The 16,346-nt window shown below is 39.7% G+C and overlaps 1 protein-coding gene across 2 annotated transcripts in view; it reads left to right on the top strand.

Moving 5' to 3' along the window:
* The window catches only part of SEC24C (SEC24 homolog C, COPII component), a 38,355-nt gene extending 22,336 nt beyond the window's left edge, over positions 1-16,019 (top strand). For both annotated transcript variants that reach the window (XM_075717514.1, XM_075717515.1), the window contains 15 exons: positions 2,541-2,679; positions 4,583-4,698; positions 5,980-6,104; positions 6,368-6,559; positions 7,502-7,595; positions 8,960-9,076; positions 9,559-9,729; positions 10,676-10,772; positions 11,061-11,206; positions 11,690-11,828; positions 12,635-12,753; positions 13,160-13,339; positions 14,001-14,192; positions 14,616-14,705; positions 15,151-16,019. In XM_075717514.1, the coding sequence (XP_075573629.1) occupies positions 2,541-2,679; positions 4,583-4,698; positions 5,980-6,104; positions 6,368-6,559; positions 7,502-7,595; positions 8,960-9,076; positions 9,559-9,729; positions 10,676-10,772; positions 11,061-11,206; positions 11,690-11,828; positions 12,635-12,753; positions 13,160-13,339; positions 14,001-14,192; positions 14,616-14,705; positions 15,151-15,291 (2,058 nt within the window). In that variant the 3' untranslated portion in view covers positions 15,292-16,019. The remainder of the gene's footprint in view (positions 1-2,540; positions 2,680-4,582; positions 4,699-5,979; positions 6,105-6,367; positions 6,560-7,501; positions 7,596-8,959; positions 9,077-9,558; positions 9,730-10,675; positions 10,773-11,060; positions 11,207-11,689; positions 11,829-12,634; positions 12,754-13,159; positions 13,340-14,000; positions 14,193-14,615; positions 14,706-15,150) is intronic.
* The last annotated feature ends 327 nt before the right edge of the window (positions 16,020-16,346 follow it).

Here is a 16,346-nt window from a genome sequence, read left to right on the forward strand (position 1 = left end):
GGCAAAAGAATATTGTGTTCAAAACATTTAATATTTTGATCACCATGATAATTTCAGCTTTTTTGCAGTAACTGTCAAGCACTATTACCAAAATACTAGGATGATCACAAATGCGTACACTTCCATTGATCTCAATTTCTTTCTTGGCCTAAAGTATTTAAATGGTTACTAATCACTGATGTTGAGTCTTTTCTAGGATGTCAAGTTGTGGAATTGGATAGGAACGTATCAAGCAGCACTGGTTAAGCTGTCTAATGTGCATGTACATGCATAGCACTGTGTGGGGTGATAGCACAGACTGAGTACTGGGCACTGCTGCGCTGCACTTGTATTTCTGCCCTTGCTCTGTGCAGCCCTTATGTCCTTCTAGGTGTAATGTGTGGCTAGCTAGCCTTTTACCCACTCTCTCTGGTTGCTGAGAACATGAAAGCTTCAAGATATACGGAGCTAGAAATTTTATAAAATATTCTAAATATTCTAGCTACTGTGTAGTGTTAGCCTTCTTGGAGCAGTGACATAAAGACCAATACGCTTGCAAAATTTCAGTACATATGTTTGCAGTATTCTGTGCCTTCTTAAACTTAACTTTAGCATCTGCTGAGGAAAGAAATATCCTCTGGGCTTTTAAGGGTGGTTTTTTTTTCTGTTGCATTTCATTAATGTTCCTAAACTATGGTTTGGATTTTGAAAATTGGTTTGTGATTAAACTGAGTTGTGAAGCTAATTCCTGCATTGCTGTATTGAGGCTGGAGTTGAAAAGGAGCACAATAGGAGAATGTGGTCTTGTTTGAGAAACCTGGAGGCTTGTGGAGCTGCACATTATGAGAGAAGTTTTACAAACAACTAGTTGTGAGGTCTCCTGGTGTGTTTGTGCTTTGAACAAACACTTGTGATATCCAGAAAAAACATGGCTGGGATTGGAAAATTGCCCTGGAGACTGGTCAGCTTCTAGCATTGGAAAGTTCTTTATAGCAAGGGCAAACTCCCTGTGGAGGGGCCCTTCCAATGGATGAAGGCTCAGCTGTTCAGAGCAATAAGACTGTAAGTAGAGCTAAAGCTTAACATTTCAGTAATGAGAGGATAAATGTCTCATGAAAATACAGCATTCAGATAAATCTAGAATATGTAAAAATTCAGCACCTGGTTGCCAGATACGGGACCTTTGCCCTGTATTAATGCACAGTTCAGAAAGCAAAGCTTGAGGCTTCAGAAGGAAGTATCTCTGTGCCTTCTGGGAGCAAGTGGTTAGTGACAAATTATGCATAGCACTGCACGTTTACAGCACCCATGTAGTTTGTTTGCATGCATGTTACTGGGAGAGAGGCTGCGGAAAAAAGCTTATTGTGTGGAAGTACAATACCGACATTGCCTGGCAGTCAGAAAACTTGAAATTTTGTTTCCTCTGAGGAGGTCAGCCTGAGTGATGGGAGCTGAGAAACACTGGCCACAAAACCATTGTATTGTCAGTAAATGATTAGTGGGGTTGAATGAGAGATGTGACACATCTGTGGCACGAAGAGGAAGAAAGTGCCTGGAGCATTTGCTCAACTCCTACTCAATGAATCTGTTGTCTCTTAAACATGATCAGAGGTTTAGGGTGACTGAGAGAATTAAGACCGGACACCTTGTCAGAAAATTTAAAAGTAAGTAGTTAAACTTCCTTTTGAGCTAGATTCTTAGTTATGAAAGGTGCTTTGAATGATGAGTGCAGCTTGTAGCTTGCATGAGATCTGTCTTAGTAATTTTAAAGTGCTTCCTGCCTGTTCTGAGGTTGAGAAGCTGCAGAATTTGCCAAGCATTTTATTCTGGTTTGGCTGGAAACAGAATATATTATCAGTAATAGTTCAAAAATGGTATCACTACATAACAGTTTTGAGGACTTGCTATACAATGGGGTCAAGACAAGCAGAACTTAGGGGTATACTGTATGTCGTGGTGGACTTCAAAAATAAGCCATATCAGCTGAAATTTTTTAAGATTGTGTGGATGCTCTATGTTCTTGAATATATGGAATGCAATGACTGGCTTCTATTTTGTCAAAAAGCTTGCTTTTTTTTGAAGGGAAAAATGTAAGAGGTGAAGAGTTGCTTTTAAAACACCCAGCCTGTGGTAAAATGTAAATTGCATGGTCACTCCGATGAAGTTATCACAGCCATTCTTTGCATGGCTTCAGTCTTTGTGTTCACCTGGGATACATCTGTGCTGTGCAGTGCAGTACTCCTGCTAGAGCTCGTGCTCCTCAAGCAGGCTACTATATAAGGTGGTGCAGCACCATGCAGAAGTACTTGTTTGTGTCTAAGTGGGATAGCCCATTAATGGCTGCAGCCCACAAAGAACTGCTGTGCTAGAGCTTGAGTTGAAAAGCATTTACAAAATACTTGTTCGGGCTTCTCCACCCCATGCACTCTCTCCCACAGCTGCCAAAATGTTAAATCCTATGCAATGTACAGGGAGATAGTTTCAAGCTCTGCAGTATGTGTGGTCATTTCTTTCTCATCATCATGTGAACTTTCTTTTCTTTTTTTTATCTGCTTCCACAGACCCTTCCTTACTTGGTAGACCATGGAGAATCCGGTCCTGTCCGATGTAATAGGTGCAAGGCTTACATGTGCCCTTTTATGCAATTCATTGAGGGTGGAAGGAGGTTCCAGTGTTGTTTCTGCAGCTGTGTCACTGAGGGTAAGGTTTCTTCTGGAAATCTGTCTCCAGGCTCTATTGGAGTGATCTTTGAACAAGATGCAAGCAAATAAATCTTTATCATGTTATGATCATTTATAATGTATACTGTGCTTTAATGTGTGTATAGTCTTGTAAAAAAAAGTGGTTATTAAATGTTCAGTGCTCAGTTCTGAAATTATGTTCAAATTAAGTAGGTGCTTATGTGTTGAAGTATTATTGTACTAAATTTTTAACATGAGGTACTTGTAGCATAATGTATGGTGGTGTGAAAAATTATTTATGCTATTTTCTCGGGGTATTTCAAACTTACATTTTTCTATGACAGACAGAGATGTACATCTAGTCAGTAGCATGAGTTAGGATTCTTTTTTCTCACAAAGCTTTTTAAACACTGCTTAGTGATGAGATTGCAGCTAATCTGCTACAGCTGAACAGGAGTGTTCAATATATGCTAGTTAATCTTAGTTGGTCTTCTAAATGAATATAAAACATGCTTCCTTTTAAGCAGAAGTCACTATGTGCAGCTCATAGCATGACATCCATAGGTTTGTTTTGAAGGCATGGTGATGTTTTGAGTGTTTCTTTTGGTAGCACTGATGGCTTTTAATGGACTGTTTGTTCTTATTACCTCAGTTATGCTGTACAACTGTTTGTACAAACAAAAACGGGAAGCTGATGGGCAACAGAAATGGCCAACTTCAAAAAAAACCTTTTTTGTTTGGTGATTTTCATCCTGCACGCTTTCCCTGTCCCTGCTTACTCAGCAGCTGTATGAATGGCTGTACCTGTTACAACTGAGCAGGGGCAGAAAAGGGAGGGATGCTCAGAGACTGCTGGTGAAAGCAGTGCTGTGAAAATACAACGCAGTTGTACCTAATACTTGAGAACAGTTTCTGTTTTCTCTGGAAAAACAATCAGGTAATTAGCTTGTACTGGATATATGCTTGGAGAGGAGAAGAGTGATAAGTGCTTATATATAGTCACTTTGTTTTCTGTTGAAAATTTGAATGTTTAGAATAATTTAAAGGTGGTGAATACTATCATTACAGATAATCTCATTTTATTCTCCCCTGGAGCTATATAGGCAGCTATAGCTGCAATACATTTTGTCACCCTAGCAATTCTGCAGGAGGGACGCCCTGTCATGGTAGTTCTTGGAACATGAGGGAAATGCTTTCTTTGTTTCTGCAGCTGACTTTTGTAGGCGAAAACTTAGCTTAACTCCTATTTTACCTTCTGATGCCTGGTACCAGCATGGAAGTACTGGGCATGTGGTTACAATTTTGGTTCTTCCTTCTTAATGCTTTGCAATCCACTCTAAGAAGTACCCTGTCTATTCTGACAAAAGGATTATGGCAGTCTCTGCACCTGAGAGTGCCTAGAAGGCTTTATCTTGTGCAGCATGGGAAGGGAAGGGAAGGAAAAAGCTAACTTGTATAGCAAAATAAGGAGCTCAATCTTTTGGTAAGCCTGAATTGAGTCAGTAGTGTTGTAGCCTGTTTTGCCTCAAACGCTGTTGTAAGTCATTTGTTACTACTTACACAAAATTGTTATATTTTTCCTTTGGACTAAATCCTTCAGGAGAATCCTAAGAGCATGTTGTAGTGACATTTCTGATATGAAATGTAAAATAAGAATGTAAAGGAGAATCAGGAAAAGTACAATAGTGACTATACAGTGTGCCACCTGGTGCATAAGACAAACTGGAAGTAGTTTGTATTTCTTGGCTTTAATGATGCTCTTAAATTGCATGAATATTTTTAGCAATACTTGCATGCTAGCACAGAGTGCTAGCTAGCTTTCCTGGAGTTTTATTTGAAACAGCTGTTGTCATGTTAGCTCTCTAGTCACAGTATTTATCGTGGGCGTGTCACTGAACTTAATGGTTTTTTTCCTTCCCCAGTGCCACCTCACTACTTCCAGCATTTGGATCATACTGGAAAGCGAGTAGACTTCTATGATCGACCTGAGTTATCACTGGGGTCTTACGAGTTTCTAGCAACAGTTGACTATTGCAAGGTACAGTAGTATGTGTTTATTACTGGGTTGGGGGTTTTTTTTGCTTTTAAATAAAAACCCTATTTTTCCTGAAAGTAAGGATGACGTGAATTGTCTGGGTCTGCTTTCTAGCTGACAGAGATAATTAACAGCATTAATCCAACCCACTTCATTGTGTAAGGTAATGTGCGTGTCTGCTTACTTCCCAAAGTAGAGGAAGTCTTGATCACACATGACGTAATATAATTTTGTTATGGCTGCCTCTGTCATTCTCTTCTGGAGCTAAATAAGCAGCTATAGCTGCTGTTACCTTAGCAGTTCTGCAGGAGGGACTCTCTTGCAGTAGTCCTTGGGGCAGAAGGAGAATGTAGGAGAGATTCAAGTAAAGTACAGTAGTAACTATGCAATGTGCCACCTGTTGTGTAAGACAGACTTTACCTATTGAACTTAAATTTCAAATAGTGGTTAAAAACACAAGAACAGTGTGGAAATATATGTAGTCAGAGCTGGTTCACTTTTACATTAAAGATTTAAATAATAATAAACTTCTAAGGAATAGGAAAAATATGTGTTTATTAAAGCAATTTATATCTGCTGAAATAAATGCTGGGCTAATAAATGCCTAAATGTTGCAACTTTATACTGGTTACCTTCTGACGCCTCAGCTTTACTTCAAGTTAAGGGAAGAAACAATTATCTTGCTTCTAATTGTAAGAAGCGTTTTTAAATCAAGCAAGATGCGATCTTCCCAGCTTTCTTGAAAGTTCTTCTGTTTTGCTTTCATTCTGTGTGCTCCTTCCAGTATGACCTATGGATTTCAGAAAACTGTTGACTGAAACAGGTGTTTCTTTCCCAAAGCAACCCTGGTATTTCAGTAGAAGGGAAAGGTTGCAGTTCTCAAGAGAGGAAAATCTTTTGCTTTATGTTGATGAAATCACTTATAACGAGTCTGGTCAGATTCCAAAGTCTTGAGAACTGGAAAGAAACTTCCCTGTCTACTTTACCTAACTGTCCTAGTCATGTAAATGGATGATTTAGCTGTGACTAGCCTGCTCTTCACCGAGCAATGGCAAAATCAGTCTAGGGCATGTAATACCGGTCCATTTCAAGCACAGTGTGCTTACATGTCTGTTAGTTGGGCAGGGATGGGAGAATGATCTGACGAAGCAATTACTGCTCATGAGTAGAAAAGTGCATGAAAGCTATTAGAGTTTTGACCAGCATTCATTTGTCTGTGTTACAGAGCTGTTATGTGGGCTGCATTATATGGCCATAATGTGACTTATTCCTTCTCTTCCACAGAATAACAAGTTTCCCAGTCCACCTGCTTTCATTTTCATGATTGATGTGTCTTACAATGCTGTGAAGAGTGGCTTAGTGAGACTAATATGTGAAGAATTAAAGTCACTCCTAGATTACTTGCCCAGGTATGTATATTGTACTGTAGCCAGTCAAAATCGGGGAAACTGTCACTTTTTTCCTTTGAAAAAAGCTAGAAATTAAAATGTTGTTTGATAATCCTGTCAAGCTTTTCTTCAGAAAAAGGCCGAGCAGAACATCTTTCTGAGTACCTTTCTAGGTGAAAATAAGTTTTCCTTCATTTCATTTTTCCCTTATCTCTTATTGTGTTGGGTTCTGTGTAATGATTTCACTATCTACTTGGATGTGACGGCAAGTATGTCTCTTACAGGGAAGGCAACATGGAAGAATCAGCCATTCGAGTAGGCTTTGTCACATACAACAAAGTATTACACTTCTATAACGTGAAGAGCTCTCTGGCACAGCCACAAATGATGGTTGTCTCGGATGTGGCAGATATGTTTGTGCCACTCCTTGATGGTTTTCTGGTGAACATGAATGAGTCCAGGACAGTTATTGCCAGGTAATAGGAATTGATTTACAGTGTGTGTAGTAAACTTCTTGTTTGGTAGATTCAAGTGTTGCATCCTTATTTGGCATGTTATTCACCTAGAAGTCACTCCATGTATTTTAACTTCCTACACTCTTTGAGATTAAGCTGGCAAAGTAGGATGGGAAAACTCATGGGGTAAGGGTGTATTTGGCTCGTAGTCCAGCTTGGCAGAGGGTATATATAAGGGGATTTAGTGCAGAAGGGCATTTCTGTGGAAAAAAACAAAGCACAACTAGAATGATGCACAGTGAAAGTCGTAAGAATATTGAATCGCTGTCTGTAAGGCGACTGCCTAAATAACTGTAAACTGAAACAACAGTGGTGTCTAATTTTGGTTCTGTGGAGAAAATTGAATGAGTGGGATAGAGAAGATAAAACCTAGAAGGAAAGAAACAGAAATTAGCAAAGTTTTGGCAAACTATTTAACATGATACTTGAACTGTAATTAAACTATGGTGTGTAGCTAACTACAGGTTTTTTAAAGAAATTTTCTAGCCTGTTTTGTAGTGCATTAACAAGCTTATATACAAAACTGTGGATCAAACGTATTAATCTTTGAATAGTACACAGAATGCTTGTCAGAGGCCAAGAGTCACTAGCCTTTCCTAAGAGTTTACTTACCAATATATATTGGAAGAGCAGGAATACAGAAGAACTATTGGAGTAGGCATCAGTTGAGGCTATACAGCAAGCACTGAGGATATGGATGAGAGAAGCCAATGAAGAATGACAAAGCATCATTTTTTTCCACAAATAAATGATGAGATGCCAAATACTGTACAAAAATTATTCAGATTTACGTTAGGGACTTATGTTTAAATCACATCAATCTCATAGGTCATCAACTGCAACTGTGTGGCTTTTTCAGTTAAATGGAATCTTAAATTCCTCCTTTTTCTTGTTCTTTGCTAGTTTGCTGGATCAGATTCCAGAAATGTTTGCAGACACAAGAGAAACAGAAACTGTTTTTGCACCTGTGATTCAGGCAGGGCTGGAGGCACTGAAGGTTAGTAAATGCATTGTCATGGCAAATGGTTTTCATTCTGAGTTCTCCGAAGTTCATATTCTCCTAACACACACTAAGATGACAATTCTAAAGCTTTTTGTAACTCTCCTTGTGGTAGATGTGCTACATGTGCAACATTTTGTGTTCAAAAAACGGGTAGATGTGGCACTTCGGGATATGGTTTAGTCTAGTCTACCCTTGATTGGTTTAGGTGGGCTTGGTAGTGTAGGTTAATGGTTGGACCGGATGATCTTAAAGGTCTTTTCCAACCTAGACGATTCTATGATTCTATGTAGGGAGTACTTGGCTCATTCTTCAAGAGCATGTACCTCTGGTTCTATGTAGCTAGCTATCTGTTCTCTAACCAATTCTTTTTTAATAATTTTTGCTCAAAATATAGGACATGTGGCTTGATCTCAGTTACCTGGCTGGGTTTTGCTTTGAACAGTTTATAGAACCTACCAAAAAAAAAAAAAAGACCCCCCCCCCCAACATTAAAACCAAGTGCTGAAGTCTGTCATGTCTCATCGAGGAGTTGTGTAACTTGGTGTCTTTCTAATCCTGTGCTTAAAGCTCTGGTATAATCTTAAATAAAAGGAGACAATGTGACCTGTTGAAGTTGCCTGCAACAATGTGCTAACCTTTCCTAAAGTTCTTCCATTCCAGTACTTCATCCAGATAATTACATGCATGATCTCACTCTGACTTGTATATACTGATCAAATTGATTGCCTGTATGGTTCCATCCAAAGCTGTTCATATAGCTCTGTTTGTCTGTCATGGAAGTCCTTAGAAGTCTCTCTCAAACTCAGTTTTCATGACAATTGTTCAATCAAGAAATAATATCAATTACTAATTGATTGTTTACATACTGCATGTGTCAGAGAAAATAACCTACTAAACCTTGGCTAGTGTTGACATAGGTTGATTTAAAATTAATGCTCTGTTGAAGCTTAGATTACAAAATCTTTTGCCATTTCTGTGACTCTCTTCCTTTTCCACAAACTCAGTAGCTACAAATCAGAGAAGAAAGCGATCTAACATGTTTGTGCAAAACCTTTTGTGGCTAGTCCTGCTTACTGCTCTGTGTCTCCTTGGAGCCACTCCTTTTCTCCCTGCCATGGAAGTAGCACAGGTCCAGTAGAACTGGAAGTTGCTTTTCTGTAACTGCCCAGTAAGCTGTGCTCCCTGTGTTGGATACCACTGAAGTAACCAAGTGATCACTGAGCCTGCGTGTCTGATATAGTGCCTTCCTGACATGAAGTGAAGTAATAAGGATGTTTGAACGCTTGTTCCTGAATCTCAGTTTCCCTTAAAATTCTTATAAGTGTTTCTAACCTGTGCTTTTGCACTCTCTCCTGCAGGCAGCTGAGTGTGCTGGCAAGCTCTTCATTTTCCACACCTCTCTGCCCATCGCAGAGGCCCCAGGGAAGTTAAAGAACAGGGATGATAAGAAACTGATCAACACAGATAAGGAGAAGGTAATAATGACTTGCATGATGCTTAATTACAGTCTATATTATACCTTTTATGAGATAAAATAACTCTGAAGCAACATTAAAAAAAATTACAGGGGTAGCATGTAATGTAACCATCCCAGCTAGTATCTTTTAACATTGCACCTTTATGTTCTGTTCTCAAGCAGAGCTGTGTAGACTTGACATCATAAGGACAGCTCTGGTATGAGAGCAAGAAGAGATAGATCTAGATTCTTATACAGGATAAAAAACCCATAGTTGGGTTAAAGTAAATGTGCTGAACTTACAAATAAAGCAAGATGTGTAGTAACTTTCGTAATATTCAACAGTTCTTCAAAGGCAGGGTCAGGAAGAATTTACATGATTGTAATTTCCCTGAAGAAAGACTTAAAGTATAAAAGTGTATTGACTGGGATTATAAACTGGATCTCACTTTCCTTTTCTTACCACAAAATTCTGATCTCATGTCTGACTTCCTTTCTTAGACATTGTTTCAGCCACAGACAAGCTTTTACAACAACTTGGCCAAGGACTGTGTGGCCCAGGGCTGCTGTGTGGATCTGTTCCTATTTCCAAACCAGTATTTGGATGTGGCGACACTGGGTGTAGTAACTTACCAGACAGGAGGCTCCATTTATAAGTATGCGTATTTCCAGGTAAGAGTGACATTGACTCAGACTGGTATTTTCTCTAAATAAGAATTATTGTTTAGTTAAGAGTTCTTTTTCATAGTGTGAACCATAGTGAACAAGTACTTCTTTGGAAATAAATTGCTACTTAAATTTCAAGATTTGCACCAAAATTACTTTGTTAGCTTTATGTCTTTACACAAAATATCTCTGTTAATAACAAAAACAACAAGAAAAGCTGTGCTGTTACCTTCTAGCACAGTATTTTATTAGCAAGTGTCGTGGTTTAGCCCCAGCCAGCAACTAAGCACCACGCAGCCGCTCGCTCACTTCCCCTACCCCAATGGAATGGGGGAGAGACTGGAGGAGTAAGAGTGAGAAACACTCCTGGGTTGAAATAAGAACAGTTTAATAATTGAAATAAAGTAAAATAGTAATGATAATAATAACAATATAATAATGATGATAATAATAATATACAAAGCAAGTGATCCACAATGCAATTGCTTACCACCCGCCGACCGATACCCAGACCGTTCCTGAGCAGCAATCGCTGCTCCCTGACCAACCCCAGTTTATATACTGAGCATGACGCCATATGGTATGGAATAGCCCTTTGGGCAGTTTGGATCAACTATTCTGGCTGTGCCCCCTCCCAGTTTCTTGTGTACCTGGCAGAGCATGGGAAGCTGAAAAGTCCTTGACTAGCATAAGCAGTACTTAGCAACAACTAAAACCATCAGTGTGTTATCAACATTCTTCTCCTACTAAATCCAAAACACAGCACTATGCCTGCTACTAGGAAGAAAATTAACTCTATCCCAGCCGAAACCAGGACAGCAAGGCACTGGGCCCTGTATTATGGGTGATTTTTAGAACAAGACTGCGGGAGGTAGTATCTGGTTTAAAATTACTTTATGGAGCAGCTCTGATTTATGGGAATATGAAACTTGAATTGTCACTTGTGTTCTAGCTGGAGACAGACCAGGATAGGTTCCTGAATGACTTGAGAAGAGATGTCCAGAAAGAAGTGGGATTTGATGCTGTAATGAGAGTGCGCACAAGCACAGGTGGGTGTTAGCATGAATGAGTCTTAATAAACTGACCACTTCAAGCATGTCATATGGGAAGTAACAGATTTTCCCCTAATTTAAAACACCTTGAGACTAGGCTCTGCAAAAAGCTCTGCTAAAGCTTTGAAATTCTAAGACTTTTGTTGAGACTGAGCAAAGATCCCTGCTGAAATCTATCAAGATAACTTAGTGTCACCGATGACAAGATTTTCAGGGCTCCAAAGACTGGCTGTCTCGGTATTCTGTTGAAAATTGTAGTTCATGTTGGTTTTTTTTCTTTTTTAGGTATTCGAGCAACTGACTTTTTTGGAGCTTTCTATATGAGCAACACAACTGATGTAGAGATGGCAGGTTTGGACTGTGATAAAACAATCACAGTGGAATTCAAGCACGATGACAAACTGAGTGAAGACAGCGGTGCACTCCTTCAGGTGAGGGGGTAGGCTTTCTAGGAGAAAGAAGTCAGTTGACAATTTAGAATTGTCAACAAAACTGTGTCAAGGGGGAACCATATCTCAACTGGGGAGAGTGCCAGTTGCAGAAGAGGATGAGGTTGCTCTGAACTGAATTAGTAGACACTCCTTCAAGGAACTGTTCATTCTTTCTTTCTGCCCCTTACTGTACCCTTACCCTTTCAGCATACTTGTTCTCAGGGTGACCTAGACTGCTTGAAAGTACAATCTGTTTTCCAAGACCAGTTCCCTTAATACAAGCTGCTAACATTGCTGCTTGTTATCTTTCATTGACCCTGCTTCTTAGCATATGCTTTTAGCTTATTGTGCAAGACTTTACATAATTGTCTTATTTCTTCAGGCATCTGAGTCCTAGTTTTTAATGAAGTATATTCAAACCCTGCCTTTCTTATTGTAGCAGGACTTCATTTCTCTATATTCTGGCATTTTTGTCTCCTACAGTGTGCTCTGTTATACACAAGTTGTGCAGGACAGCGAAGACTCCGCATTCACAACCTCTCCTTAAACTGTTGCACGCAGCTTGCTGACCTCTATCGAAACTGTGAGACAGACACGCTCATCAATTACTTGGCTAAATATGGTAAGGGTAAATATGGTAACAAGAATTGCAACCTTTAACTGCTCTTAAAATGCCTGTTGTTATCCAATGACACCTGTTTATTCTCTTTGCATCAAATGTCAGGTGGCAATCCTGATACTTCAGTCATTTATGGGAAAGAGCATAAAGCTGTGATGATAGTGTTATTGCTTAGCATGAGTGGTACAGATAGAGGGTGTAGGCTTATCCTTCATACATATTCTTGTCTAATTTTTTTTAATAGAGACTTGTATTACAGCTGTCTGAATTCATCCTTGTATTTATTTTTGGACTGGTTTAGTTTGTTCTTTAACTGTTCCAGAATTTTGCTCCAGCAATAGGAAATGGTGTCCCTTGCTCACAGATCTGGGTTAAATATCATACTTTTATGCATTGTACCCTATTTACCCTTCCTAGTTGGCAGTAAAAGCCTACAAATCCAGCAGAGATTGAGTTCTGTGTATCACCATTAAAATGTAAACCAGTCTGTTTTCAGTCCATTAAAGAAAGATGGCCAGGCTATAAAAGGAGTTTTTATAGTAACCCATGCTTTCAAGTATGACTAAGTGTATTTTAAAGTACATGGGAGAGAGAGAGTTGAAGAATATGTAATAAAACAGAGTAAATGAGCTTCTTTAGATCTTCAATAGGAATGTATCATCTCTTTCCCACAAGTTTGAAGGGGAGGGGAAAAAAGACTTTCATAAACAATAGTTGTTTAGATTTACTTCGTGGAAGTAGTGTTGGGTTTTTTACTGTTCATGAGCAATCACTTGAGAGCCATCCATTTCTTTCCTCTATCTGTGCAGCATATCGTGGAGTTCTGGGTAGTCCAGTAAAGACTGTACGAGATGCACTGATCAACCAGTGTGCCCAGATCCTAGCTTGCTATCGAAAGAACTGTGCTAGTCCCTCTTCTGCTGGCCAGGTAAACTCCGGTGCTTTCACTTGAATTGCAGGCTTGGGTATTGAAAGGTGCTGAGAGCTTCTTCCTATGTAACCTACTCAAAAAAAAAAAAAAAAAAAAAAAAAAAGAAGTCAATTGCTTTACTCAGGCAGAAATTTGCAAAGAGAAGACTCAGGGAAGTAGAGAGACTGCAAGTAAAACTACAGTTGAGAATGGCTTCTTGGACATCTGTCTAGAGCCAGGAAGCACTGCCTGCTCCAGGGAAAAGTTTTATGTTGCTTTTGCAAGTCTGTGATCTAATTAGACTATCAGCTTTCACTCCTCACAGCTGTACCACACTTTGTTGGTTCATGCAAGCCTTGTTTTGTCAAACATAGGCTTATTCAGCAAGACAGCTGACCAACTTCTGTCTGTTTGTGACTTGTAGCTGATCCTTCCTGAATGCATGAAGCTGCTTCCTGTGTATTTGAATTGTGTGTTGAAGAGTGACGTCCTTCAGCCTGGTCCAGAGGTCACAACGGATGACCGTGCCTACATTCGTCAGTTAGTCACATCCATGGATGTGGCAGAAACAAATGTTTTCTTTTATCCCAGGCTTTTGCCCCTGGTGAGTAATTCAGGATATTCTTACCGCTTGAGACTTGCTGTTGTCTTGACTCATCATAAGGACTGGCATTTGTATTTGAGCAAGGGAAAGTGATTTGAGAAGGATTTGGGATCTGCCATCTGTTGGGATACTTCACTTAATTCCACTCAGTGATAGATGGATTACTGCATCTTGTGAATTTGCTGGGGGATTTTTTTCCTGAGCTGTGAGCATGTGACTAGTGGCAAAGATGACACTTTCGACCCTTTCATAGTCTTTTATAACAAGTCCTAAAGTTTCTTGTAACTTTATGTATTAATTTTCATCATTGCAGGCCAATGCCACGTACTATTCTGACTTTTCAGTACCATAGTTGCTGGAATAACACTAACAACAAATTAAATTCCTACTCCAGGAGGCAATATTGGAACTACAGAGTAATTTCACAGCAGCCTTATGTTCTCTTTTGCTGACCAAGAGTCTCTGATGTGCTTCTGTGTCACGTTCAGTAAGGAGACTAAGCTAAGGAAGATGATACTTCAGTCACAGCTGTTGCAGTCTTACGAGTCCTAGAAATGAGAAAACCATTGAGGTCTTAGTGGCAGAAATTTTCAGGACTTCGTAAGATGTTCTTGTTTTATAACCTTGATTTTATTTTATTTTTTATTTTACTCTAAACCAGACCAAAGCAGATGTTGACAGTGACTCCTTGCCAGCAGCAATACGGAACTCAGAGGAACGTCTCTCCAAGGGTGACATATACCTGCTGGAGAATGGGCTGAACATCTTTGTGTGGGTGGGAGTCAACGTGCAGCAAGGCCTGATCCAGAACCTCTTTGGAGTGTCATCCTTCAGTCAGATTAGCAACACCTTGGTGAGCTGGATGGCAGTGCTCTCTCTCTGTGATAGTTGCCCAAAACTTAAAACAATGAGAAAGCAAGTTGAGAAAATAGTGTTAAATCTTTCATACTAGGAACAAGAGCAGCACAGGTATGTGAAACTGTAGTGGAAATGTCCCTAGCCTGGGCATGTCGGGCATGCTTTTGCCTAGCTTTATTTGACAAGCCACATCTCCACTGACGGTCAGGAGAGCAGTTGATATGTAAATGGAATGAATAGTTGACCTTTCATTCTGATATCATGTTATATTCTCTTTTAACTAGTTGAGGTCAAAGAGATTGTATATTAGTGGGGGTAGACATATCTCTACCCTTAATAATACAACAAAACTGCTGAGTTTTGTTTAATGTTGCTTTATTTTGTGTGACTAATGGGGATTTGATATCTTTCATTCCAGAGTACCCTGCCTGTTTTGGAAAACCCCTTTTCAAAGAAAGTACGATCTATTGTTGACATGCTTCAAGTGCAGAGATCCCGCTACATGAAGGTAAAAATGTTGTCCCCCATTTGTAGCTTTAAATCCCCTTCCCTTTTAGCAGAACAGGTGATGCCTGGTAGTGCTACAATGCTGAATTTATTGTTCCTGATCTCATAAATGTGATTCAAACATAAAATTTTCAAGGATCTGAAAAAAAATTTGTTACTAGTTTTGGAGTTCTATGCTTACCGTGGTTCTAAAACTAAATTTTTTCAGACCTGTTATAATATGCTACGGCACAAACCACATACATGGTATTTTCCTTCTGTTTAGAAAAGATTGAGACTTAGCTTAGTTACAGAAGTCAAAGCACGTAAGCCATATATGCTGTGATTCTCGATATCTGTCTTTGGATTTTTGAGCTATTTAGCTTTGCTCTTGTTTCCAAGAACATTAATTCTGCTAACTCCTCACTGTTGGTTTTGTTCTTTTTTTTTTTTTTTCCCCACCGTAGTTAATAATTGTGAAGCAAGAAGATAAGCTGGAAATGCTGTTCAAACACTTTCTAGTGGAGGACAAGAGCCTGAGTGGGGGGGCTTCTTATGTGGACTTCCTGTGTCATATGCACAAGGAGATTCGGCAGCTACTGAGCTAGAGGAGGGAGTGGTGCTGGAACTCAGCAGTGACATTTCAGTCTCCACTAATGACCTGATCGGAAGGCCCAGCGCCCTCAAAGAGGACAACGTAGAAATCTGTACAATTCCATAATTTTTAATACACATTGCATAAGCAGAAATCCTTTCAACCTCTCCCAGTCCTGTATGAGAGATGAAAGATTTTCCTGGTGAGGGCTAGAAAAAAAAGGCCTTTGATACCAGGTCTTTTACTTGTATCTAAATTGTTTCCTGTGCTTGACAGGAGTTCACCCCCCCACCCCATGCTCGCTAATCCTGTCGTAATGAATGTAGTTTTTTTCAGTTCGCTGTACATGATTCAACATTGGGTGAAAAAGCGATAACTCTTCAAAACTTCTGGTAGTTGCTGTGTGTTTGTATGGGCGCGTGTGCATGCTCCAATTGTGAAGAGGATGCGCAGGTTGGGAGGACAAGAGGCAGGTCAGGTGATGGGAGCTGGAGCAGCCAAACATTTTGTGTCTCCTTCTCTTAAGAGGGAAACATGACATTGCAGAGCACAGGTGTATCATGTGGCTGTCTGAACCAGAAATCCATGAAAAAGGAAATTAATGGTAAGCCAGGAGGTAGCAGGGCAAACTTCTTTCCACAATCTTCCCTGTACTATACATTGCTGTGCAGATCTGTAATGGAGTAATTAATAGTTCAGTGAGCAACAATCAACGGCTTCTGAACAGCGTAGGGGTAGAGACGGTGCGTGTGGTGACTTCTCCTCATTGCACGGCTCTGTAATGTCCTACTCGATCCATGTTCCATGGCCTCTCCTGCAGAGCTTACCTGTCTATCCAGATGGTGGCGGGAACAAAAGCCTCTTAATGTTAAGCAGAAAATACTTTTAACAAGGTGATGTGGGGCTGTGTAGGAACTGGATGATAAGGAAGTGGCCATTTTCAAACATATTATTGTGAATTATAGCAAACAAGCAGGAATTTGATGCAAATTTGAGACTGCTTTGTACCCTGGAATACAAGGAAGGGGATACAAAACCTAAGATTTAGACTGTACTGTAGTAGGTATT

This window comes from Pelecanus crispus, chromosome 10 (genome assembly GCF_030463565.1).
Source record: "Pelecanus crispus isolate bPelCri1 chromosome 10, bPelCri1.pri, whole genome shotgun sequence".
NCBI lineage: Eukaryota > Metazoa > Chordata > Aves > Pelecaniformes > Pelecanidae > Pelecanus > Pelecanus crispus.